At 42.6% G+C, this 26,779-nt stretch overlaps 1 protein-coding gene across 3 annotated transcripts; it reads left to right on the top strand.

The window, feature by feature from the left end:
- Positions 1-444: 444 nt before the first annotated feature.
- CD59 (CD59 molecule (CD59 blood group)) lies at positions 445-12,733 on the top strand. Of its 3 annotated transcripts, none has more exons than XM_067557530.1 (5): positions 445-653; positions 5,535-5,625; positions 5,966-6,049; positions 10,468-10,569; positions 11,566-12,733. In XM_067557530.1, exons 3-5 carry the CDS (start codon positions 5,980-5,982, stop codon positions 11,760-11,762), a joined length of 369 nt encoding a protein of 122 aa, XP_067413631.1. In that variant the 5' UTR covers positions 445-653; positions 5,535-5,625; positions 5,966-5,979; the 3' UTR covers positions 11,763-12,733. The 3 variants fall into 3 exon arrangements, with proteins under 3 accessions (XP_067413631.1, XP_067413630.1, XP_067413629.1); XM_067557529.1 differs by having other exon boundaries at positions 445-670; positions 5,511-5,625; XM_067557528.1 differs by having other exon boundaries at positions 446-670.
- The last annotated feature ends 14,046 nt before the right edge of the window (positions 12,734-26,779 follow it).

Below are 26,779 nucleotides of genomic sequence, written 5' to 3'. Positions count from 1 at the left end.
TAAAAACTACTTGCTTACAAAAATCAGACCTAAAAATACGAAGGTGTCCCAGCACGTGATCACTGAAACAAATAGCTTGCTTTCTCATTTATACCATACAATTATAAAATAAATCAACTGGAATATCACTGTTGTGCTTACGTTTAAGGGCATAGTTTAAACAGCAGTATAAACAAATCACTGTCTGTAGGAAGTTTTAGTTTGTACTGACTCTGCTCGTGTAGCCTGTGGTAAAATCAAGCAAATATCTAGAGATGACACACCCTTGGCTGAGAACCATGGCTCCAGGGGAGGCAAAAGAGAGCGGATAAGTTGTCATTGCAGAGGCCTGACCTGACACCTGGGCCTTATTAGCCAATCAGGCCAGTCAAAGAGAGACTGTGGAAGACGCTCTCGATACTAGCACACGGTGAGGGGTAGAGGAAGCTGCCGGTAGCCTCCCCTCCCTGCAGCAATTGCGCGAGCTAATAACCACAGCTGCGGCTGAGTGGGCAGCTGACGAGTTCCGCCTAGCTCCACCGCAGCGACAGGCTCCCGGGCGGGGGAGGGGCTCCTGCGTACTCAGCGCTGCTGCTGCTGCGTGGGCTTTTCCCTCCGCTCGGCAGGGGAGCTGCACGTTCTCCCAGAGACGCCGCTGGAAGAGCGCTCGTCGGGCGGGTGCTGGCAGCGCGTGAGTCGGGAAGGGGCCTGCGGGCCGGGCCGGGGATCGGTCTGTCTGTCTGTGGCAGGGGACGCGACGTGGCTCGTCGGCCGAGGAGGCGCGGGGCAGAGCCGCTGGTTCCCTCTCGGGCTGTGCGGTGCCCCGGGGGGGGGACGGGACCCCCAGTCCGGGCGCTAGCGGGAGATAGGTAGTGCCGGGGCGGCGGGGGGGGGAGCCGCTTCTGCAGCCGAGGGCCCTGCCTCGGTTTCCTTTCCCGCCCGCTCGAACAGGCGGCTCAGCCGGAGACCCCCGGGAAGGCGGGGAGGGGGCGACCCGGGGACGCCTGCCGGTGTGAACGGGCGCGGTCTGGCGGGTGGGAAAGGAAACCGAGGGGCTTCGGCTGCAGAATTTGTCTCCCCTCCCACCCATGCTGCCTCAAGTTCTGGATCCTTTATTTGCAGGCTTCCCACCGTGCCCTCGGCGGACCCTAACTTGCCCGTTCTTTCTTTGTCTGGAAATCACATGCAACCACCACCACCACCCCCCTCCCCACCCCCGCGGATCCATGCAATCCTCCCGGGTCACGAGTGTGCCATGGCTGTGGTTTTTAAATGTATCCTGCTCGGGAAATTCGGGGGGATCCCTGACCGGGCACCCCGTACGGTCGCCCTTCTTGTTTGTAATAGGTTTGCGGTGGTGGGCGGCTCCAGCGTTTATCAGCCCATTTTACATTTTTCTGTCCCCAAAGATAAATGGTGAGTGAGCAGGCTCAGATATTGGATCTATGCTGCCTAGATAAGTAGGGCGTATAAAGCAGCTGAAATGGGGGAGGGCTGCTAACGGGGTCGTGTTTTCGCTGTAGCTTGTTGCGTGTGACACAGGGAAAGAGCAAAAGAGCCTGGCTCTAAAAGGATGTGTTGTTTCAGAAATGCAACTCTCAAGCTGCAAGCTTAGCAGAACACCTAAATACGTGTCAGTAAGCGAATCAAAGTGCAGCACGAATAAGTAAAGGAAAATATCAAACTGGCCAACTTGTACTGGCAAGATTCTTCCACACTTAGCACATTCTGGAGTTTCTTACTCACGGGATAGTCCTGTTAAAAATTCTGCACAGTCTCTTGAGCAGATAATCAAAATAATGCCCACAGAGACTAAAGTACTGTATACCACTCCTTCCTGCTCACCATGTACAGTTGGACATGCTGTAGAGCAAGGGCAAGTCAAGTGGCTTTATATTGCTGTAAGATAATGACACAACAAAAATAAGCCTAACGTCCAAGAAACTTGAGACTGCATGCGTTTGCAAAGAGAAAGCTGTGTGAAGCAAGAGACAGTCAGTTCATACTCCATAGTTGTTGAGTTGGCCAAAGAGCATTAAACCACAGCACAGCAGCTGTGAATGCCGTTCAAATGTGAGGCTTCCAAAAAGCCAGGAACCCTTTGCTGTTAACTGTCAATTGCTTAAATATGTCTGGCTTTCCTATTTCATATGCCTGGATGTATTGGGTCCTTGTGTGACTCTGTTTATTCAGGGGAGTTCACCAGGGATGAATTTAGATGTTGGCTTGTTTTTTACTGAACCAACCCTTAAGAGACTTACGAAATGACACAGGCAGATTTGTTCAATCCATATTTCTGTTCCCAGTTTGGGCTAAAGCTGAATGATGTAGCTAGCTGTAACAAACTGAGGCTATTAAATGGCATCTTCACTAAAGTTAATTAATTCTAAAATTAGCAGGTCCCAACAACGTGCATTCAAGAGTTTTAATGGATGGGTTCCAGGCCACTGGTAATTTTTTATTAGGTTTTGGGAAAATTTCAGAGGACTAGGAGAAGGCCATTGTTGTGCCAATACTTTGTTTTCCCTTTTAAAAAATAACTCTGCTAATCACAGATTAGTATGTCTGATGATCGATCCCAAGCAAAATAATGACTGATCTGGAATTGTCAATAGGGAATTAGAGGTCAAAAATGTAAGTATTGCTAGTCAGTATGGTTTCGTGGAAAATGTCTTGTGAAAGAATCCTATTTGTTTGACAAGATTGTGTGGTTGATAAAGGTAACTAATGTGGTATACATGGATTACTGTATGGCATTTGACTTACGAGGGACACCAGTTTTAAAAAATAGCATTATACAAAATTAACATGGCTCAATTTAATTGGATTAAAAAACGGCTAGCTAATATCACCCACAAAATGTTAGTGGGTAGAAAGTTACAATAGTTGGTCTACTGAGTGATCCAGATAGCTGGTTCTCAGAAAGTGGGCACAATCAAACATGTTTGTAGTACTGCCAAGTGAAAGGTCATATATTAGGGATAAAGAATGTAGGCCAAACTTGAAAGATGGGGGATATCCCACAAAGCAGTGATTCTGTGAAAAGAACTCAGGAATCATGGCAGATGACAGTGTGATGCAGTGGCAAAAGGGGCTAACGCAGTTCTCTCTGTACACATCCAAGGATTATCAAGTAAGAATAGTGAGATACTATCTCTATATGTGATGTGGGTGAAATTGCTAATCGGTTACTTCATCTAGTTCTGCTCTCCACATTTCCAAAAAAAAAAAAAAAAGAAAAATGAGAGATGAGATAGGAGCTAGAAAAATTGATTTCTGGAAAACACATCTTAGATTAAAAACAAGAGTCCTGTAGCACTTTAAAGACTAACACATTTCTGCAGGCATAAGCTTTTGTGGGCTGCAACCCACTTCCTTGGATGCAAGAAATATAAATCAGATAGGCGGTATATATATACATCCAAAGGTAAGAAAAAACAATGGGGAGGGAAGGTGTAAACAAAGTCCATTCAGTTACAGTAGATGAGGCCTATTCACAACCATTGCTTAGAAGGTGAGAATGTGTTTCTTGTAATGAGAACCATTCCAAGTCCCTATTCAGATCCAGTTTGATTGTGTCAACTTCGCATATGAATTCCAGCTCTGCAGTTTCTCGCTGAAGTCTGTTTTTAAAGTTTTTTTTTGTAGAAGTATGGCAACTTTCAAGTCAGCTACGGAGTGTCCTGGGAGATTGAAGTGCTCTCCTACTGGTTTATGGATGTTACCATTTTTTGTCTGATTTGTGTCCATTTATTCTTTTGCGTAGTGACAGTCCGGTTTGGCCAATGTACATGGCAGAGGGGCATTGCTGGCACATGATGGCATACATTACATTTGTAGATGTGCAGGTGAATGAGCTCCTTATGGTGTGGCTGATGTGGTTAGGACCTGTGATGGTGTCACTAGAGTCGATGTGTGGGCAGAGCTGGCAATGGGTTTTGTTGCAGGGATAGGTTCCTGGGTTAGTGTTCTTATATGGTGTACGGTTGCTGGTGAGTATTTGCTTCAGGTTGGGGGGCTGTCTGTAAGCAAGGATAGGTCTGCCTCCCATGGCTTGAACGAGTGAGGGATCATCTGCTAGGATAGATTGTAGATCCTTAATGTTGTGTTGGAGAGATTTTTAGCTGGGGGCTGTAGGTGATGGCCAGTGGTGTTCTGTTGTTGCCTTTGTTGGGTTTGTCCTATTGTAGGTGACTGCTGGGTACCCATCTGGCTCTGTCAATTTGTTTCTTCACCTCTCCAGTGGGTATTGTAGTTTTAAGAATATTTTGTGGAGATCCTGTAGGTGTTTAAGTGCTGCTGTTCTTGAATAAGAACCTGGAGGTGTGGTGGCAGGCAGGGATGTGCTGCAAAAAGACGTCTTGCAGGATTGCCAACCTTACATTTTAGTTTTTACTGACATGAAGATCTGAAATTGGTGTGTTGTGGGTTTTTTTTTTTTTTTTTTTTTTTTTTTTTTTTTTTTTTTTTTTTTTTTTTTTTTTTTTTTTTTTTTTTTTTTTTTAACTGACATGGTAAACTTTTTACTGACATCATTAAAAATACCATATACAATAATGTCACAAGTGTGTACTCACTCACAATATTCTGTACACAGGAATTTGGAATTACGCAATTGTTTTAGCTGCAATTAATTGATTAGATTCTTTAAGTATGCGCAATAATAGAAAACAAAAAATTGATAGTTTTATGGTATTTATGTAGTTTTATGATACAAGAAGTGATTCGGAACGTTGCCAATCAGTGTCAAAATACGTTTTATTTCTATCCAGTTTCACAGGCGTTTTAATTTATTTACAGATTATGGACAGTGTTAAAAATTGTAAATTTACGGATGGTTCGCAACCTGGAAGGAAGTTTTTTATTTTTGGTTTGGGTGCATCACAAAGGATAGTGGTATCAGTAAAATATGACCTGTCCCAAAGCAACAGAATGATCCAGTGTTCTTTCCTAGTTACCTGCTGTACCCATGCCAGTCATCAAATAAAATAATACTTAAGATGTAAAGGTTCTTAAAAACTGTTTATGAACTCCCCAAAACATCCCCTGTGGGGTATAGGTTATTGTCCCCATTTCACAGTAGGGGAAACAGAGACAGGAGTTAAGTGATGTCCAAGACAAAAGCGAAGGGAATCAATGTGGAAGGAAGGATTGGATTTAGCAGTTCCTGGCTCCCAGTTTCATGGTTGGACCACTAGTTCTTCAATCATGTGGATCCAAATCTGTTTAGATTGGTTAGAGGTGTCCCCTGAGGGCTGCAATGAAGGTGAGAATCTCAGGAAAACTGCAGGGAGGAAAATGGTGGAGATTATAGGGCAGAGCCTGGTGAGCAGGAAGCTCCTATCCTGTGGGAAAGCCTGATTTGGTTTGGGTGTGGGGGGGTCAGACATCTCTGATTACTAGGTGGGTGCTCCTGAGCAGGAATAATCTGCTTCCCCAGTAAGAGCAGAAAGAATAAGCCAGGCTGCTGACTCTGCAGAGTTCTCTGTGTTTCTTCAGACTATATTTTCCTGTCTCTCCCTGTAATCCAGTTACATCTTGCTTTTTCTTTGAAGTTTGCTGATCTGGTCCTTCTCAGCCCTTTTGAGCTCCGAGTACCACTCCAGCACTTGGAAAATCTGCCTGGTTGCCTCCTCGTTTAAGAAGGTGAGATCGACATTCCCCCCCCCCCACCTCTCCAGGGGACTCCAGCCATTGCCCCACACGGGCTGGGGGATCAGCTCTGTCCTCTTTGACAACGCTATCACTATCGTAGGTATTTTATATAGCCCACATCACTGTAACATCCAATGCAATATTGAATTTATCCCCACAACATCCCAGGAGGTATGGGAGCATCACTATTTCCATTTTCAAGATGGGGACCCAGGTGGCAATCTCCCAGTCCTATTGCCCTTATGAATGATTTTGTAGATCTTTTCCTGGCATTTAAATATTTCAAGCTAAGGAACACAATCCTAATTCTTGGCTGTGCTCTTGCTTCCAGATCTAAGAAGAAACATGAAAGGGAACAAATCAAATTATGTTCTGCTCACTGTCTTCGTTATTCTGGCTGTGTTTTGCAGTTCTGGTAGGTATCCTAGAGTGCCTACATTAAAGGGCAAATTGAGTCCAGCATCAGGCCCAAGCAGCTGTTCTGATGTTAAGCAAATATGCAGGAGGAGGTTCCTCACCACTTTCCTTCAAGTGACTGAACTGCTCCCCAGAGGATGTTCTGCTCTCCTAGCTATAGTAGGCTTAGTGATCCCTTGTACTGCACAGATCTGGGGAAGTATGCACCTGCCCTTGCTGAACAGAGCTATACTTCGTTTTGCTACCAGGGGAGGCTTTGTGTCTGAGAGTCAGAGTCAAGATTCCTGCACAAAATTGTTACACTATGAGCTCTCTCACATGGAACTTGGCATTAGAGGCAGGGTGGCATCTAAAAACCTGCAGCACTTCAGCGAGAGTAGGTGCATGAGCACTGGTGGATTTCTATGGTGGTCTGCCAGTCTGAATCTCCTATGCAGCATGCATTGCATTGCAAACAGCAAACCAATTACAGCTCAGTGCAATAAGAGAATCCAATTTCAGCAATAGAATGTCCGCATAGAGCTAAATTATGTAAACATTAATACAATAATAATGTAGCACAAATCGAGAGCAAGCAAATGAAGAACTTAAAACAAGGAATTGGCATAGATGGAATTGCACAGGATGTGTTTTTTGGCTGTATCCAGACCAGCATCAAATACACAGGTTATTACACAGCTGTCTTAAGTAGGGTGCATGTGGAAATAAATTTATAAGGGAATCCCTGGGACCATCCTACATGGAGTGTTAAGTTCTAATTCTTACGTGGAGACTTTTCATTTTTTTAGTTTATAACCTGCAATCTTTTCAAATTTCTCTACTATGGGTTGTGTGTGCATGAGCGGGTGTGTATGAAGTTTATCTTTAAGTGGATAGAAAGGGGAGAGATTTCCTTTGCAAGAAGGAGGGGGGGGGGGGGGATTCTTCTCTCTTCCACTTGGTCTCCTTTTCTTCACTTCCCCCTTTTACTAATCAATTCCTTCCCTGCCTCCGAGGAAAGGGACTTGATGATATATTAAAGAAAGGTTATGTCTTGACCTTTCAAATAAGAGGTTTCATGCTGATGCAGGCTTGAATAGGAAGCATGTCTATACAAATCTCTACTTGTTGCTAATACCCAATGCTAGCAGTAACCCTTGACATTCATAGCTGTATAGTAATAATATTTAGAAAAAAACAAGAGCATCTTACACTGTTGGTATCTCTGATTTTTACCAGCTTTTAAAATAACTAAATCTAAAGAGAAGAAACAGCAACCCCCCAAAATATTGCACAGCAGTCACCTAATATCCAGACAGCACAAACAAAACTAAAAAAGGAAGTCACTTTTTTTGCATGCATCAACTCATAAACTGTATTAATTTATTTGGCTGTCTTTCAAAATGTTCCTTGCAGCATGTCTAGAAGGGAGTAAAAGGTAAGGGGGCCCTCACAGGAAATACCCTTCCAGCAGCCCCCATTATATCAAGAGGACTCACTTCACATTTCTGCAGATCTCAACTGCTGTGATATCGTATGGAGAGAAACATAGTCTTTCGTGTAGGATGTTCCTAAAATACTTACTGCTTTATAGAGCAATACCAAGCTCTTTAACTTCACCTGGACTCCATAAGCAGCCATTGTAGATCACAAAGCACTGGCTGAATTTGCACATGGGAAGACATCCCACTCACCAGGCAAGCTACCACATTGTGCACTTGCTTTTGTTTCTGAATGGCTTTAAAGTGTAGTCCCACGCAATCCAGTCATCTGTCTGGTGTTACTTCACCATATCTGCTTTCCCCAACTCTCACATCACCTCTGACCTAGCTGCATTGAGCCTCAGCCAGTTTGCTGTCCTCCATGCTCTGTATTTAACCAGATGCTGGTTTGCGTCAAATGAAATAAAAACACAAAACTGGGAGACATCAGTATATTGAATGCACTGCAACCTATGCTTCTTCACTAACCCTCCTATTTTTTGTATATAATGTTGACCAAGAGAATGTCACATGATTGTTGCCAGGTCAGAGTAGTAATTACCCCACAGTTCCAGCTGAGAGAACTGAGTGGCTTTGCTTATTGCTCAAACAGCAACATCAGGTCCACAAGCATGTCATCAGTGTTTTGTGATCAACAAAGCTGAAAGCACTTGTTCAATCTGTAATTAGCAAGCTAGTTGATCCTCGTCCAGGGCTGAGAGATCATCCAACACAACAAGAGCAGTTTCTGCACCATACCCAAGACAGGACTCGGTCTGAAATGTCAAGGAAATCTGAGACATCTAGATGTGGTGGTGGTGTGACAACTCTCACAACTTTTTGATAATCTTCATTGCAAATGGAAGACTTAATGCAAGGTGGCAGTGGTCTAGACTGTTGCCTTCAAATGATATGATTTTTGAACATAGACTGTACCACGGCTTCTAAGTATAGCTGGCAGCTTTTCTCTTATTGAAAGCATTGTCAGTTTCCAGTAGCACTGAGCTCAGCAGTCCCCCCCCACCCCCGCCTTTGCTATTCTGAAAGGACATGGTTATGTTAACACCTCCAGTACCTCAGAGTGCTATTGGCCAAAACTCAGTAAGTGGTTACTTGACACTTGCTTCCATGGCCTCACAATCCATTCCAAGTAGCTTCTTCAGGGTGTAGTGATTAGAGGGTGACAGGAACACTTAAAACTGCCCTCTGTAGGATGGATTCTGCGAAACATATTGTGGAAGACAAGCGCATGGACTTAAGATACGTCTATACTTCGAGTACAGACACTGCACACCCAGCTAACATGGGTATAAATAGCAGTGTAGATGGTGATGCACAGCTTAGCAGAGTAGAGTGCCCAACATGCCTGAACCCCTACACAGGATCTCTGCATATCTAAGCAATGTCTCTCATCTCTACACTGTTGATTTTCACTGGCTAGCGTCCAGCTGCTTCCGCACTGCGGGAGCATTTGCTCACAGCAACAAAAACCTGTGGCAGTGGGGAAGCAGCGGTGAAAAGCTCGAGTAGTTCTGCACTGCCTCCCCCCTTCCAGTCTTTCCTCAGAGGGAAAGACTCTGGCAGAGGGGAAGTTGCCAGAGCCTTTCACTGTGATGTGTGCTACACATGTAGCCATGTAGAACCTGTACTTCATATGCCATGGAAAGTGTAAACCTAGTCTTAGGGTAGGAGTTAAGGGCTTTCCCTGCCACCATCTCTGCTTCACTTGCTGGTCTTGATCCTTCAATGAAGGACTGATTGTGACTTCACTGCAGAAAAAGAGAGGCTCTGAAAGAGGGAGGAAGTAATATACTGTAGTTGGCAGACATTGTAAAATGTGATGTGAAAGGTCTGAATGGATTTGTGTAGACTCTGATGTACCTGACACCATTCCTTAGAACAAAAGTCCCTACTTGTGTAGGGCCAGATTCTGATCTCATTGTAGTTGCTTTAGCTTAAAAAAGAGCAGTCTTCAACCCATAGTGCTCAAAGTATGATGATGATATTACACAACACACAAGATCTAGTCCCTGCCCCAGAAGCTTGCAATCTTACTTAAGACAGGAAACAAGGAGTCAGAGTGACAAATTTGGGGTAGGGAGGGGAAAAGAAGGAAGAAGATTAGAATAAAGTAACCATGTGTCAACTGACATGCATGTCTTGGTGGTACTGCTGTTTGTTTTATTTCTACACTGTAGCATGCGTCCCAACTGAGATATGGGCTCGGCATAGAGTCAGAGGAGTGAGCATGAGGTAGGAATAATGTGAGGAGTGAGAGCAGTAGGGCCAGGATTAGGACTGATGTCATTGGCAGCAAAGAAGAGTTGCAGGGGAACTGAGAACTTCCTGGAACAGGATATGAGGGAAATGGTAAAGGGGATGGTAAGAGGTGGAATTAATGAGAGCAGAAAAGGGGTAAGAAGACTAGAGCTGGGAGGAGGTAAGGGTCAAAGAAGATCAAGGTAAATGATTTTGGTGAAGTGGACAAGTGGGGCAGTACAGATGTCACTGGTAAAAACAAAGAAGGATGATGCTAATGTAATGGAGACTGCAGGCTTGGGCAGTGCAGAGCAGCTGCTATATGGTTTGTTTAAATCCAGCTCTAGTTGCTGTGGGCCATTTTGGAGTCAGGTCCTGAGGGAATTCCCTGCCAACTGCTGCAACTCAGGCTGTTTGGAGGAAGAAGCAGTAGAGTTGTATAAATCTGTCTCCCTGGATGTATTAGGAGCTGAATTTGATTTCAGTATTGGAATCAGAATACTACAGCATTATTTGGCTTGACCTAAAGGTATATTTGCAGTATTTGAACCAGATTATCATGAAACTATGATTCCAGGGATTTATAACTGTTTTGACCTAAGAGTAATATTGAATAGTCACACTTGTGTCAGAACGTGTACAAGGAGAAAGCAGCCAGTTACTAAATAATAAACTTCCCTCTCTCATTCTCTTTTAGGGGATATGCTGAAGTGTTACAACTGTCCACTGTCTTTTGAGACATGTAAGACCAATGTTACCTGCACAGGCAACTCTGATGCTTGCCTATGGCTTAAAATTGGTATGTGTACGATCCCTAATGTGATAGACTTAAAATAAAATACAGTATATTAGATTCATTCAATTTTAATGATTCCAATGTTGAAATAAAACCCTATTAGTTGATTACACTATGTATGAATGTCCATCTGAAGTACACTCTTACTGAAGTCCTTGTTTTTTGGGTCCTTCAGTTTTACGTAGAATTGTGTGCTAATACAGTTTGAACTGTTACATTCATGAAACAGCTGTGGATGTTCCAAAGGGGTATATTTAAGGTTTAAAAATATTGTCATGCAGTTAAGTATCCAACAGACTGCTCTGTGGCATGACTGGGGAGTGTGGGGAAAACTCTTTATTTAAAAAAAACTCTGCCAGCTGTGAGGCCAGCACTCTCCAGTTCACTGGCTTAGGTTGGGGTATCAGTTGCTTCTTTATGCCCAGTGGCACGTGACTGAGGAGTAATCAGCACTTTCATTTTCCCTGCACTCCAATTTGAAAATTCAATTGTAGGTTTTTGCCTGTGCCTGCCAGCATTGTTCCTTGCATTGCATTCCAAGTAAAGATGCGTCCCAACCAGAACTCCAGCAACTAGGATCTGAATTCCCCAGATGATCCCATTTGGCCAGGTTTGGCACTGGAAGGCCCCCTCCACCGTGTTGGTTATATATGATATACAAGAACCACTTGCCTGCAGATTGCAGTGCTTGGTATGAGAGATGAGTCAGATCCGCAAAACTCAGGCTCAGGGATGTCTTTCTTTGTGTGTGATGTCTGTTCTGGTCTTCTATTGAAATGAGTCCAGTTGTGAAATTCAAATTCTAATATATAAGAAGTTCTAATTTGGCATCACCTCTACCTTTATGTCCCAGATGGCTCATGAGAGCATTCTGTTACAACAAAAACCAAGGCAGGGAAATCCCTGTGAATATCTAATGTATCTTTGAATACCCTTGTGAAATAATTCTCTCTACAGGGAAGCTAGTAACTTTGTATAACTTCTTAAATATTTTTAAAGGTGAAAGGACGATAACTCAGTGCTTTCCATATTCCAACTGCGATGTAACCAAAATACAAGAGGAATTCAAGTCTGAGAACTTTAACTTCAGATGCTGCCAAAAGGATCTGTGTAACAGGAGTTCAACCATGATGATTAGTAAAGCAGTCTTTAGCATAGCTACCATGATGACCATGATCTGGATGCTCTGCTTTTAAGCTGGAGGAAAAAAGATAATCTTGTTTTCTTAAATACCTATAAACATGCTGTCTGTTGTAGACAATTTTTGCACCTAGCACAGTTGTATTGTTTGAGAAAGCAAACTTAGAATAAAAATTAAAACACTGTTTTTGGAAAAGCTAAATGTTAAAACGTAGGGAAAGTACATCTGAAGTGGTAGAAAATTGTAACTTCTGTCAAGAACCTGCAGTTGTCCAGAGTAAATTAGTCTCTGCTTACACTGAGTTTCACATCTCTGATCTGAGTTTGTCCTTTGCCACTGCTGGAATGCAATGTTACACAGCATTTCAAAGGTGTAAGCAATTTTTTTGTCAGTAAGACAATTTGTGAAACTGTAAATGAGTTGGTCTTGCCCAGCAGCTTTTCCTTTATTATCTTATGTAATTGTTTCTGCTTGAAAATATATTTAACAAATGCACCTAACTCCCTGTCTAAGAAGTTATGGCTGCTTTTTCTATAATACTTAATTGCCAAAATTGTATTATTATTATTGATACTGCTTTGTAGCTAATGCACTGCATGCTTATACATTCAATAACTCTTGGCAATCTGTTTTGCTGTAAATGGTAGTGACTCAGACTGGGGTGATAATGGGATCCCTCTTATTCCTGCAGAACTTTTGTAGGGTTTGTTTGTTCTCCTTTTAGAAGTATTGTAACTACAATGAGGGGCATGCCCCTACTTCAGTTAGATAAGGGGTGAAGTGAATTACAAAAGTCCTTTTTGTGGATCCTTGAGATCTTTAATCTGTAACATTGAGTCTCCTATGCTGCACAATACACTTCATCTTGGCTATTGTGTCGTTGGACAGATTGAAAAGGCACTATGATTTTCCTTGCTGATTGCAACTTTATTTTTGTCCGAATGATTTCAGCTCTTAAACCATTCTGTGACTATGATCATTCACACTGAGCATTAGTATTTGGTGATAATAAAGTTTATAAAAATATGAGCTGTGGCTGGTTATTTATTCAATGAAATCTCAAGTGTTGCACAGGGATCCTACATAGAAGTAGGGAAGAAGGGATCTTTCTCAACCCAAGGTAGTGCACCTGCACAGTTGGTTCCTCACTAATGCATTCTATGTTACAACATGCAAACCTGTCCCTAGTGCTAGGTTTTTAGCCTGTAGATAAATGAGTGAGGGACCCAATGACTGGATCTGTACTACTTTTTTCCCCATCCCACTGTCCTGGATAGTGATCATATATGTAGCCTCTTTCCCTTTGATAGAAGCACGGTATTCTTCTGTGAGTGCTTGCTTGTGTCCATTCCATGTTAGGTGTTCATATGGCATGTGCCTGGTCGCTGAGGGGCATGTGCTGCCCTGAGGAGGCACAGGGTTTGAAACCCGGTGATTGAGGCATACCCAGCCCCAGGAATGATGAGGGCGCCCCTCCCCAGGCAATAAGCACTTATGTCCTACTGCTAAACTACTTATGCTATTACGTACAGCAATTGTACAAACTATATACACTAAACACTTCTCCAGCTTTATCCTCCAAAGTGTTTGTAAGCTACAGCTGGGTGTCTACAAATTTGATCAGTATGCTCTCTACTCTTACATCTAGGTTATTAATAAAGATAAATAATATCAGGGCTGGAAGGGAGCCCTGTAGACCCCCCCCCCCCCCTTTGAAGCCCCCTTCCAACCTGACATTCCTTTAACAGTTACTCATTTGTGGTTGTTTAACCAATTATGCATGGGTGATGGTATAATAGGCTAGGGGGGGACTAAGCCTCCTCTGGCATAGTCACCGCAGACCCACGACCTGGGCTGTAGAGGTCCTCCCTCTTCCCCCTGTTGGGAGTGGGCTTCTGCTGGAAGTTTTTGCTTATTTTTCCCAGGCAGTTGAGGAGGTGGTATCTGCTACTCAGCTTCCTGGGTACGTTGGATTTCCCAAGGAGATTACCGATGAACCCAGGAAGCTGAATAGCAGATATCACCTCAGCTGCCCAGGAACTTGCATGGCACATAATGGGCTTGGGGGAGGGATGGAGAACACGAGTGCCAGGGATTTTTGGGGGAAGAAGGGGCAGCTGAGCAGGTAAGTGGGAGGAGGGACAGGGGTCCTCCCTCTTCCCCCTGATGGGAGTGGGCTTCTGCTGGAAGTGATGATCCCCCTCTATTCAACATTGGTGAGGCTGTATTTGGAGTATGTGGAAGAACCCAAACTCAGGGGTCCTTACTTACAAGTTCTCTTGCTCAGCGGATAGTCCTGAATTAGCCAAACAACAGATTTAGCAAAGTCAAAGTTTATTCTTTATGTAAAGAAGGTGGTCCCTTCAAATGTAAGGAACGACGCTTGCTTCCAAAAAACTGACTGTATTTATAGGGTGGTATAAACAAGTTTTTACATGTCACAGTTTCCATGGTCATACATACTAAAGTATTATCTAGGAATTTTCTAACTGAATACTTGCAACTTTCCTTATCTAAGTTACAATGTCTTTCTCTGCTTTTTATCTCTACTAGCGTCTAGACCTCTTAACTATTTCATTACATCAAAACATTCTAAGATTAAATAACTGCTAAAAGAACATTTTCTATCTCAAGCTTTTTACAGCCATTTCTAAAATCAGTTCTCAGCAAAAACAGAGACCCCATCTTGTTTTCCCTTCACAAGTATTGTGTCCAGTTTTGGGCCCCTGACTACAAAAAGGATGTGGACAAGTTGGAGAGAGTCCAGCGGAGGGCAACAAAAATGATTAGGGGGCTGGAGCACATGACTTATGAGGGGAGTCTGAGGGAACTAGGCTTGTTTAGTCTGCAGAAGAGAAGAATGAAGGGGGATTTGATAGCAGCCTTTAACTACCTGAAAGGGGGTTCCAGGGAGGATGGAGCTAAGCTGTTCTCAGTGGTGGCAGATGACAGAACAAGGACCAATGGTCTCAAATTGCAGTGGGGGAGATCTAGGTTGGACATTAGGAAAACGTTTTTCACTAGGAGGGTGGTGAAGCACTGGAATGCGTTACATAGAAAGGTGGTGGAATCTCCATCTTTAGAGGTTTTTAAGCAGTGGCTTGACAAAGCCCTGGCTGGGATGATTTAGCTGAGGTTAGTCCTGCTTTGAGTATTGGACTAGATGACATCCTGAGGTCCCTTCCAACTCTAATCTTCTATAATTCTATGATTTGGCATAATCTTGGCAACAGCAGGAGTAAATGGAAATAGCTGGCTAAATACACAGCTGCTTTGCTTCAAAATAGTTGCAGAGGGACTGTCCATGTAAGCATTGCTTACTCTGTACTGAATGCAGAATCTACAGCTTGAAATTCAGCCACCATCTGAAGAAGTTGATTAAAAAAAACCCAACTAATTTCTGAGAAATCAGGCCAAATTCTGTTTTCAGTTATGCCTATGCTACTCTATTAATAGGGTAACACTGGAATAACACAGAAAAATGTCTCACTAATGAATACAGAGCTTTATGTTCATGTGAAAAATATATATATATTTTTAAATTATAGACATTTCAGGTACTGTCATCTATAGTTAAAGTTGCCTGATACTTCCCATTATAAAACCCTGTTTTTGCTTGCATACATCTTTGCCAATCTTTAAGCATTTGGGCTGAAATTTTCCAGGCAGTGTATCTGCCTCAGGCTGAAAGTTTCTTTTGACTATTTCAGGGAGGGGAGGGAGGGAGAAAGTGGTTCAGCCATTTCCCAGAATGAGATTAGGGAAAAGATGGTGTTTTGCCCATGTTACATTTTTTTTACAACTATTTAGTTAAGAAGCTGTAGCACTGCCATGCTTTGGAGCAGGGACTTGAAATTTGAATGGGACACTTGTCCTATTGCCAGGGATGTGCCTTTTGCTAGCCCTGTGAAAAGTTTATTCAAATCTGGCAGTTAGGAGCCTCTGAAAAATCTCTATTTCCAAATGCTCAATAGAGGTTTGCAAAACTTTGGCAAATAAAATTTTCTAAAGATTCTGCCTGTGCTGGAGCATGCACCATCACCCCTCATAGCTTCCATTTGCCAACTTGACTGCACATGTGCCACGCCCACAGAATGATTGAACATGCTCCAGTTCCTGCCCATTGGAAGCAGCCATGTTGGAATGCTGTGGGTTGAGGAGCCGAGACGTGGGGGGAAAGAATGGGATGTTGAACTGAGGGAGAGAGCAGGGGAAGAAGATTCTGTAATCAGTAGTGTAGATTGCCCTCAAACATGAAATACAACCCAGGGTTCCTCAAGCTTATCATTTCTTTGCAGTCACAAAAGCGTTGAGTAATCCAATGGCAAACAACAATATGAGCCTTTTCTCCCTCTGGTGGTTAGCCCATGTAGAGTGTATAATCTCCTACTGCTGCCTATTACGCTGTAGCTCCAGAAGTGTATGTGGTGGATCGAAGGGTTCTAAACATGCTGATGAGTCACGTAAGAATATGGTTCCACATGATGGAATTTCTGGATTTTTTTAATAGTTTGCTTTTTAATAATCTAGGGACTTCCAAACAAAAAAATTACATTAAAAGAACGTTAAGGATACAAAGTCTAGTATTTAAAAGCTAGGAAATGACAGAATTATGGCTGTCCATATAACAGTTAAAGTTTGGCAAAGTTATGTGCAAATGAAAACAGACTTTTTTAATGGACAGTGCCAGGGAACTGTAACTATAAGCCCATACTACCTGCTCTACCTATAATAATCTATCCAGTTGGTGGGTGTAAAATACAGTTGGTTCGTTGTAGATAAAATAATGCAGGCAAATATGATAAAGATTCTCCTTTTATAGTATTGCAAATACAGCAGGTGGAATGAGCAGCACCTTTCACTCAAGGGGTGAGCAAACCTAGGTTTCCTGGATAACAAAGTTCTGACCAGTTCTGAACCATTTGCTTTGCTGAACATAGTGAGTAATAAGAGTTTGTTGCCATGGTAAGTCTATTCAGAAATGCAGAGAACTGGAAAGTATAATTGGGATTGCAACCCACAAGTATTCCAAGAATAGGCTGAACTTTAAATCTGAAATCAGCTGTGTGTTTGTGGATGGTTTTTGGCTAAAACGCTAGAGACTAGCAGATTGGCCTGCCATTCAGGTACACTAAATTGCTAGCATCAGCCCAGAGCGTGTGGGACTTAACTAAAGGTTGACTGAATTTTTTGTCTTCTTTACAAAGATTCTTCAGAATAAATGTGCAGTCACAAATGTTGCAACTCATTATTTTGCTCTGTATAACAAAACTGTATAGACAAGGCAATACATATTCAAAAGATTAGTTAAGCAGTTGATTGGGTGTGACAATCAGGGTCCAGATACCCTCAACAGGAGAGGCCAGGGGCTGAACACCCAAAAGTAAGCCGTTAAATCAACTGGTTGTATATAGACTGTGGGAATGAATCTATGCATTTATGTATATGGAATGCTAGGTTCATGCGCTGTTCTACAATTCCAAATACACCTCACAGCAGGGAAGAGTTTCTCCCGAGTCACATATACAAACCAAAAACAAAAAGAGGCCTTTAGCACTTTAAAGACTAACAAATTTAATTTCTGCAGGCATAAGCTGCAACCCACTTTGTCAGATGCAAGAAATAGAAATCAGATAGGGGGTATATATATACACCCAAGGGTAAGAAACAACAATGGGGAGGGAAGGTGTAAACAAAGTCCATTCAGTTACAGTAGATGAGGCCTATTCTCAACCATTGATTAGAAGGTGAGAATGTGTGAACAGTGACAATTACTTCTTGTAATAAGATAACCATTCCAAGTTTCTGTTTAGACCCAGTTTGATTATGTCAAGTTTGCATATGAGTTCCAGCTCTGCAGTTACTTGCTGAAGTCTGTTTCTGAAGTTTTTTTGTAGAAGTATGGCAACTTTCAAGTCAGCTACAGAATGTCCTGGAAGATGAAATGCTCTCTGACTAGTTTATGGATATTACCATTTTTTATGTCTGATTTGTGTCCATTTATTCTTTTGCATAGTGACAGTCCGGTTTAGCCAATATACATGGCAGAGGGGCATTGCGGGCACATGATGTAGATGTGTAGGTGAATGAGCTCCTTATGGTGCAGCTGATGTGGTTTGGACCTGTGATGGTGTCACGTCGATGCGTGGGCAGAGCTGGCAAAGGGGTTTGTTGCAGGGATAGGTTCCTGGGCTAGTGTTGTTGTTGTATAGTGTATGGTTGCTGGTGAGTATTTGCTTTAGGTTCGGGGGCTGTCTGTAAGCAAGGATAGGTCTGCCTCCCACAGCTTGGGCGAGTGAGGGATCATCTGCTAGGATAGGTTGTAGATCCTTAATGATGTGTTGGAGAGATTTCAGCTGGGGGCTGTACGTGATGGCCAGTGGTGTTCTGTTGTTTTCTTTGTTGGGTCTGTCCTGTAGTAGGTGACTTCTGGATACCCGTCTGGCTCTGTCAATTTGTTTCTTCACCTCTCCACGTGGGTACTTTAGTTTTAAGAATGTTTTATGGAGATCCTGTAGGTGTTTGTCTCTGTCTGAGGGATCGGAGCAAGTCCAGTTGTATCTTAGGGCTTGGCTGTAGACAATGGATCGTGTAATGTGTCCAGGGTGGAAGCTGGAGGCATGAAGATATGTATTGTGGTCAGTTGGTTTTCGGTATAGGGTGGTATTAATGTGACCACCATTTATTTGTATTGTAGTGTCCAGGAAGTGGATTTCTTGTGTGGACTGGTCCAGGCTGAGGTTGATGGTGGGGTGGAAATTATTGAAATCCCGGTGGAATTCTTTGAGGGACTCTTTCCCCTGGGTCCAGATGATGAAAATGTCATCAATGTAGTGTAGATAAAGGAGAGGTGCTTGGGGACGAGTTTTGAGGAAGCGGTGTTCTAGGTCAGCCATATAAATGTTGGCATACTGTGTGGGTGCCCATAGCTATGCCACTGACTTGAAGATATAGATTGCCTCCAAATCTGAAGTAGTTGTGGGTCAGGACAAAGTCACAAAGTTCAGCTACCAGGTGTGCCATATCATCATCAGGGAAAATGTTCCTGATGGCTTGTAGTCCATCTTTATGTGGAATGTTGGTGTAGAGAACTTCTACATCCATAGTGGCGAGGATGGTGTTTTCTGGGAGATCACAGATGGATTGTAGTTTTCTCAGGAAGTCAGTGGTATCACGAAGATAGCTAGGAGTGCTGGTGGCATAGGGCCTGAGGAGAGAGTCTACATAGCCTGATAGTCCTGCTGTGAGAGTGCCAATGCCTGAGATGATGGGGCGTCCAGGATTCCCAGGTTTGTGGATCTTAGGTAGAAGATAGAATAACCCTGGTTGGGGCTCAGGGGGTGTGTCTCTGTAGATTTGTTCCTGTGTTTCTTTAGGGAGTTTCTTAAGTAGATGTTGTAGTTTCTTTTGGTATTCCTCAGTTGGATTGGACGGTAGTGGCTTGTAGAATGTGGTGTTGGAGGCAGCCTCCTGTTCGTAATCCGACCTATTCATGATGACTATGGCACCTCCTTTGTCTGCCTCTGTGATTATAATGTCAAAGTTGTTATTGAGGCTGTGGATAGCATTGCATTCTGCACGGCTGAGGTTATGGGGCAAGCGATGTTGCTTGTATACAATCTCATCTTGTGCACGTCGGAGGAAACACTCTATGTAAAAGTCTAGTTTGTTGTTTCGACCATCAGGAGGAGTCCATGCAGAATTCTTCTTCTTGTAGTGTTGGTAGGAAGGTATCTGTGGGTTAGTGTGTTGTTCAGTGGTGTGGTGGAAATATTCCTTGATTCAGAGACGGTGAAAGTAGGATTCCAGGTCACCGCAGAATTGTATCATGTGTGTGGGGGTGGGTGGGGCAGAAAGAGAGTCCCTGAGACAAGGCAGTCTCTTCTGCTGAGTTAAGTGTACAGTTGGATAGATTTACAATATTGTTGGATGAGTCAAGGGTATCACAGTTGTGGTCTCTTGTGGCATGTAGGAGTTTAGATAGTTTAGAGTCCTTTTTCCTCTGTAGAGAAGCAAAGTGAGTGTTGTAAATGGCCTGTCTTGTTTTTGTAAGGATCAACCACGTGGAAGTTTCTGTGGAAGTTTGGCCTTTCATGAGATTATCAGCATTGAGAGTTCTTTCTTGATCTTCTCCTGTTAGCTGTACAGAATGCTGATCAGGTGGTTCCGTAGTTTTTTTGAGAGTGTGTGACACAATTTCTCACCATAGTCTGTATACTATATCGATCATAAGGGATTTTTCACTTTCAGTTCCATTTGGTATGATGTCCATTTGTTTGCACTTGGAGAGGAAGATGATGTCTGTCTGTATCTGTGCGAGTTTTTTCATGAAGTTGGTAGATTTCCATTTCATACGGCTAAATTCAATGCCTTCCATGGTGAAAAGTTCCAGAGAGGTAGCCATGTTAGTCTGTATTCAGCAAAAACAATGAGAGTCCTGTAGCACTTTAAAGACTAACAAATTTAATTTCTGCAGGCATAAGTTTTTGTGGGCTGCAACCCACTTTGTCAGATGCAAGAAATAGAAATCAGATATGGGATATAAAACCCCCTTCCTGGTCTGAGTGATCTCTGAAACATCACAGTGGCATAGTTACAGGAGTTGCACCCCAGCATCAGTGAACTGAGGTTCATACTCCAAACTCTTGTAAAACAGACCTTAATGGATTCAAAAGTGTGGGAGCGTAGTACAAATTACAGTTTATTATGATCCATTTGTTTAGTTTGGGTAAAGGAAATAGAACAAAAGATGGCATGAGATGAAGAAAGCAGCCGAAAAGGTTGGATGAGCAAAGAAATGTAAACTCATCAAGAAGCAGTTAGAAGAGCTGTGTGTATAGTGAGGTCTGTAAGTGAGTGTATGTGAGTGAGGTCTTTATGTGAGTGAGTAAGCTTCTGAGCAGAAGAAATTGGAGCTGGTGGCCATGCTGCACTCATACACTGTGAGGCAAGATGGGGCACCTGCTCCAAACCAGGGAATCTTGTTCTCCTACAGAGCATGGAGAAGACAAGCAGACGGTTCCCTAGACCACACAACGGAGGTAGCAGCAATGGTGAGAGGTCCAGAGCTGGGGAGGTTCTAGGGGAGGAGAGATGGATAGATCTAGAGGCCAGGTGTCAGAGTGAGGAGGAGCAAGAGAAGCTTGCTGAACAGCACAAACATAGGCAGCTTGAACAGGAGAAGATGGTCGAGTAAATGCCTATGGGACCCCGGAGGAAGGACAAGAGGGTGTGCCCAATCAGGGGGCTAGCAAGCAAACAGATGTGGGTGTGAGAGACCCCATCACTTTGCCTGTAGCCTGAATTATTATGCACACTAAAGGAATACTGACTGTGGGAAGTTATTTTTCTTGCTATGGTATTTTCTGTAATGCTGTAACAGAGTTAAAGCCTGAGGGCTCAAGTGCAAGCTTGCTATGGCCAGACTCAGTGGTTGAAGGGTGAGCTTGCTCTCTACCCTCAGCAGGGAAACTGAGTCAGTATTGTGTACGTCTGTGGTACAGCTAAGAGGTGCTGTGGCCCAGAAGCTCATAGGAGGAAGGAAGACTTGTGGGACTGGTAAGCCTCTTGTACAGAAAACAAATGCTGGGGCCAGAACTCCGCTGAAAGCAGGGAAACTGAGGCATGGCTAAAAGGTCGGTAGCCCATGATCTGCTAGGGGTGGTGAGTTACAGGTACAGCTAGGAAATAGCAGTGGGCCAGGATTCAACTGGGATCAGGGAAAACCTGCTGGGTGCAGTGAGACACTGGCACAGCTAAGAATATTTGTGGGCAGAATTCTGCTGAGAGCAGAGAAAACTCAGGATGGTAAGAGATCTGGCTTCATGCCTTTGAAGTTGACAAGTATCTTTTACTGGTCTGGGGGAAGGAAACTAGGCACAGCTAACAGGTGCTGACAAATGCATGCTACCTGGTAAAGGATGGGAAAAGCCCAGAGGGGTGTAAAGCAATACTTGGGGGAACTGGAAGTGCAAAGGAGGAGAAAAGGTGCTAAGCTATGGGTTTAGGGTGGTTATTTCAGAGGAAATTAAACCCATTATGGGGTTAGAGAACAAGATAGCCAACAGCCTACCCGCAAAAGAGGGGGCAGAGGGGAAGCTTATGTCATAGCCTGTGGCCAAAACTCCAGCTTCAGACTCACAAGATGGGGTTTGACAATCAGGATCCAGACACCCCAACAGAATAAGCAAATGAATAATTGGCTGTGTACAATGTTATTGTGTATAAAATATGTAAAGTAAGCTTATAATGAACGTCTATAATGTTATGAACTGGATGATCATCAGGAGATACGCATAAAGGTTACAGTTATGAATTCATGTATGTGTATATGTAGAAAATTGTAATTGTAACTGTGGTGCAACTGCAGTATCACCTCACAAAGTGCAGTAATACAGTCAGGCATGGAGGGCACCTCCCAACTCAGTTTTTTACACAAATCCCACTTACGTATCCATCCATAAGCCCAGGAAAAGACAATGGTGGACCATTAGAGTTAATGGAAAGCCTTTGAGACAACTGGGAATTCCGCCAGTCTGCATAACCATGAGTTATCATGCCAGGAGGGAAGGGGAGAAAAACCTTTTAAAAGCAGGCTTTTGTCTGATGTTTTTAACCAGAAACTGCAAGGCAGCAGGAAACCAAGCGGGAAGTTGTCAGTAAAATGCTGGATCCCCTTTATGACGGGGGCAGGCTAGGAAACTGTTCAAAGGCAATAGGTAACTTGTAAAAAAGAGAATTTACCTAGTATAGAAATGTAAAAACTGAAGTTGCATCTTTATATTTATTTTCTCTGTGACTGCGTTTTCTTTCTCTTACAATTTCATCTTTGAATCTGTTTATTTTTACGCCACACAGGTCTCTGGTGTGCAAACTGTGGGAGTGTGTGTGCCAAAGTGAACTGATGACCAGGGGCTGGTTTCATTCCTTTATGGGTGACAAACCGGGGGAAAAACAGAGTGTCTAGGAGCTAAGAACTCGGAAAGGACAGATTTGGGGAGATTTGGGACTCGAACTGGTCTGGGACTTGGGACTCTAACTAGGCTGATGGAAGCCAGGGTGAGACCTTTATGCTCGTGGGCTGGCTTCTGGTATCAGGGCTCTGAGTCATAGAGCATAGCATCAAGGCATCCACAGCTACAGGGCAGGTAGTGATCCCCAAAACATCACATGATTAAAGATCACCCATACTGATAGGAAAATATCAAAAATACAGTTCCAAATTTGGGTAGACTTATCCGAATAAGACTCGCCTCTGAAGTCAATGGAAGTTGCAATGAATTACAGATGACAGAACTTTCCTTTCTCTTCAGGTTCTTATGCAGCCCATATCACTTGTATCTGCCCACAGCCATTTACAAACCTAATAAACACCATTTTTTTATGGAAACACATGGCCACTTAAATTAAAAAGTTTTATTAGGAAAGGCATTATGACTGCTTTTTCAACAACCACATTTTTTTTTTCATTAGCCACTGAATATAAATAAGATGAACAAAATAAAAAAGTATGTTACTGTGTTCATTTGTTTTCCTTCCTCTTGCCCCCTTTTTTTCCCCAGTGCTTTGAGATTTAAAATGTGTAAGTCTACGTAAAATTGTGTAGTATTACTTTAAATGTTTGACTTGATTCAGTATACAGTCTATAGGCTTGTTAGCAATGGGAAATTTAAAGACTGAAACATTGTCCCTAACAAAATCTCTCAATAAAGAGATCAGGTTTTTCATAATGATTTGAAGTTTATTAGATGTTGGGTATACTGTGCTGTATGCCAAACTGACATCAATATTTATTCTGACACATTCCTCAATGATTTAATGTAGATGTATTGATGCACTTTATTTTAGTCATTGATTGGTTCATAAATTTGATGCCTTAGACAGGTGCATTTTTAGTTATAATACTGTGTACACACATAGCACCTGTCCTCTAAGAACCTTGAAGCCCTTTACAAATATTAACCTGAAGCTGTTACTCTAGCAGAGATCTTTAATGTTGACACGCTGCATTGGTGCCCATACATTAAGGGGTCCCACAAGTGTCACTACTGCAATGTAGTGACCCAGACGCATGTTTCCTTAATGTAAACGGCTTAAGCTTCACATCACTCCCTGTGAGATGCTTAAATATTATAGGGGCTGCATATCAATAACAGAGCAGCAGAGCTGTGACAAGTTGTCCTCCTTCTCTCATAGCTCACCACCCCCTGGAGAGGAAGGGCATTATTCCCATTTGCAGATGGAGCAACTGAGGGCAAAAAAAGGTTGAAAGGACCATTTTAAAAAGTGGTTTCTGATCTTAGATGCCTCAGTTTTTAGGTGCCCAACTTGAGAGCCTGTGGGCTGGGATTTTCAGAGGTGTTGAACACCTATAATCCCAGCTGAAGTCAATGAGAGCTTTGGATGCTCAACATCTCTAGGCTGTAGATGCCGTAAGCTGGGCATTCAAAAACGGAGACACCCAAAACCAGATGCTACTTTTGAAAATTTTGGCCTAAGTGACTTGCCCGGAATCACAAAAGTAGTCAGAAGCAGAGCAGGAAAAGCCTGGGCTTGTAATTCTGTCCCATGTCCCAGGCTCTAGAATACACTGCCCTCATACAGAGGCCAGAGAGGACTGGATGTGGTTCCTTCTGGACCTAGCAAGGCTACTTTTGGGCTTACTCTGGGAGGCAGCATACATAGCCCCATGAGAGGATGGAGTGTCTCTCATCCCTCAGCAACCACAGCCTTGGCATTTTGTGAGATAACAAATCAGGAAGCACTTTATGCTAAACAAGAGGTGTTGACAGACTTTGAGGACAAGTAGCTGTACAATCTCTGCCATTATTGACTGAAGATCAGAGCTGCATTTATCTTTGCACATTGATTGAGACAAAAAACAAAACAAACGGGAAATTATCGTTCCCTTTGTCAAGATGTTTGCTGATACCTTTAATGTATCTGAAGTATTCTCTATTTCAAACCATTTCCTCCCACTCTCCTTGCTGTGTCAAGAGCTGAGCGTGGCACATGCTCAGTAGACTTCCAGATTGGCCCTGCATTTTTAAGTCACTGGGCTAAATTCATTCCTGAGTAAGGCCACTAACTTAATGAATTCAGCTTGCTGTTTTTAGTACCTTAACTATTTTAGATCACAGTTATCTAAATTCTGCTTAAACCTCCTAATAATAACTTCCCTCTCACTTGTTTGCTACTCTTTTCTTTCACAGTAGGGCTGTAGATCCAGAAATCCCTGGCACCAGCCTGTTTCTATGTGTCACAAGCCATTTTAACCCCGGTCACCCCTTTACAGTTAAGTGTACAGTTTCTTAATAAAGCCTTGGAATTTCAGCTAAAAATAGCTGTGTTTGTCCTTTGACTGAGGCTCAGAACAATATAGGTGCCTATTACCTCCTTCCCCCCTCCTCATTTTTCAGACTTACTATCTGACCACCCTAATTTGGACACTCAGATTAGTGTGCCCATTTATGGCTACTAAACAGAGAATGTGTAGGATTTTTAAAAAAATTTTGCACATGCATTGGACATATAGCAAAACTGTAAAGTTATGCCCAAAAGTTATTTAGTGCTACTGTATTTATAAGATTTACATTTGGTTAATTTCATCCAGATGTTTGCATAATTAGAGAGTGGACAAAGGCATACATACTTAAAATGTCAGAATGGACTAAGGTTATAAATGTGTGCATCCAGTTAAGATGCGTTATATACTAACTCATAGATCAAATAGAGGATTTTAGGCAGATGTGAGACCCAATTTTGATCTTAAATGAGATATATAGAGAGAGCATGTGTGTGCGTAAAAGAGTTCCAGAGGGGTAGCCGTGTTAGTCTGTATACAGGAAAACCAACGATATTTCTGTGGCACTTTAAAGACTAACAAATTTAATTTTAGCAGGCATCAGCTTTCGTGAGTCTCAGCTCACCTCTGCATCTGAAGAAGTGAGCTGAGACTCATGAAAGCTTATGCCTGCTAAAATTAAATTTGTTAGTCTTTAAGTGCCACAGAACTCTCGTTGGTTTTTTTTGTGTGTGTAATGTACTTCAACATACCAAAATTATAAAATTAGTATAATCTAAGAACTACCTATGCAAAAAAAGAACAGGATATGTACATCGCGTTAGCCCTTTTCTTTTCCGTTGTAGCCTTCATAAACCTCTACCCTCCCACACTCTTTGTTTATGGTCCTACCTTGCATCAAGTGACTCAGGATGGAATCCATGAAATCTTTCTTATTCAGTGCTATGCAAATAATATCTCAACATAACTGACACTTGATCTCCTTTGCTAATGTATTTACTTTTGTCTCAGGCATGCTTATCTGTGGACACCCCTTATCAGTGAATTTCTGAAAATGAGATTCTGGCGAGGCATTTGACGAAATATGGAGTGAAACCCTTACCATATCAGAAAATAGTTTGAAGCCCCATGAAGTTTGGGAAGTGTGCAGTTGTGTATGAAACATGCCAAAAAACTTAATACATTGTGACTGAAAAAGTGTCAAGTACAGAACAGCCCCTTTGAGACAAAGGAGATTTCAGGAAATGCTCCTTTTTGCCAGGACTTGATCAAATAACTGGAGAACTTCAGAGAAAATTTTCTGGAAATAAATGAAATCTGTTCTTAGTGGTGTCAGTGGCCTTAACCCAATTTGCTAAAATGAAAACCACTCACAGAACAGTACGGATGTGGTATAGACAGTGTGGAGACTGAGGTGAAACTCTTGCCAAAAGTAAACTGAATGCCATGAAGAAGGGAAGAAATTTAAGGTTGACAGTTTGCTGCAGTTTGCTGCTGCTGCTAATTTTTTTGGATAAATACAAACTTGCCTTCCACAAACTGCATAAATTGTGTGGTTGGTGTGAGTATTCCTCTGTCAAGTGTTGCATGTGAAAGAACATTCTCATGCCTTTGACAGGTGAAAGATTACATGAGGAACCACATGACAGGAGACGAGTTAAGGAATTTGGCTGTCATGACGATTGAAAAAAAGTTGTCAGTGTCTGGATCCAAAGAGAGCCGTCAGATTTGCTGCTCCTAACAAGTGTATACAGATTCAATAAGGTAAA

Source organism: Emydura macquarii, unplaced genomic scaffold (assembly GCF_026122565.2).
Source record: "Emydura macquarii macquarii isolate MOO-44397 ecotype Brisbane River unplaced genomic scaffold, CSIRO-AGI_Emac_v2 contig_1876, whole genome shotgun sequence".
NCBI lineage: Eukaryota > Metazoa > Chordata > Testudines > Chelidae > Emydura > Emydura macquarii.
Note: the sequence above shows the minus strand (reverse complement) of the source record. Positions and strands in the feature narration are given on the sequence as shown.

What these genes read in the sequence shown, in the direction of transcription:
- CD59 (XM_067557530.1), top strand. Translation starts at nt 5,980, where the DNA reads ATGAAAGGGAACAAATCAAATTATGTTCTGCTCACTGTCTTCGTTATT. An exon ending in GGCTGTGTTTTGCAGTTCTG is followed by an intron (nt 6,050 to 10,467) that starts GTAGGTATCCTA and finishes ATTCTCTTTTAG; the next exon opens with GGGATATGCTGAAGTGTTAC. An exon ending in TTGCCTATGGCTTAAAATTG is followed by an intron (nt 10,570 to 11,565) that starts GTATGTGTACGA and finishes ATATTTTTAAAG; the next exon opens with GTGAAAGGACGATAACTCAG.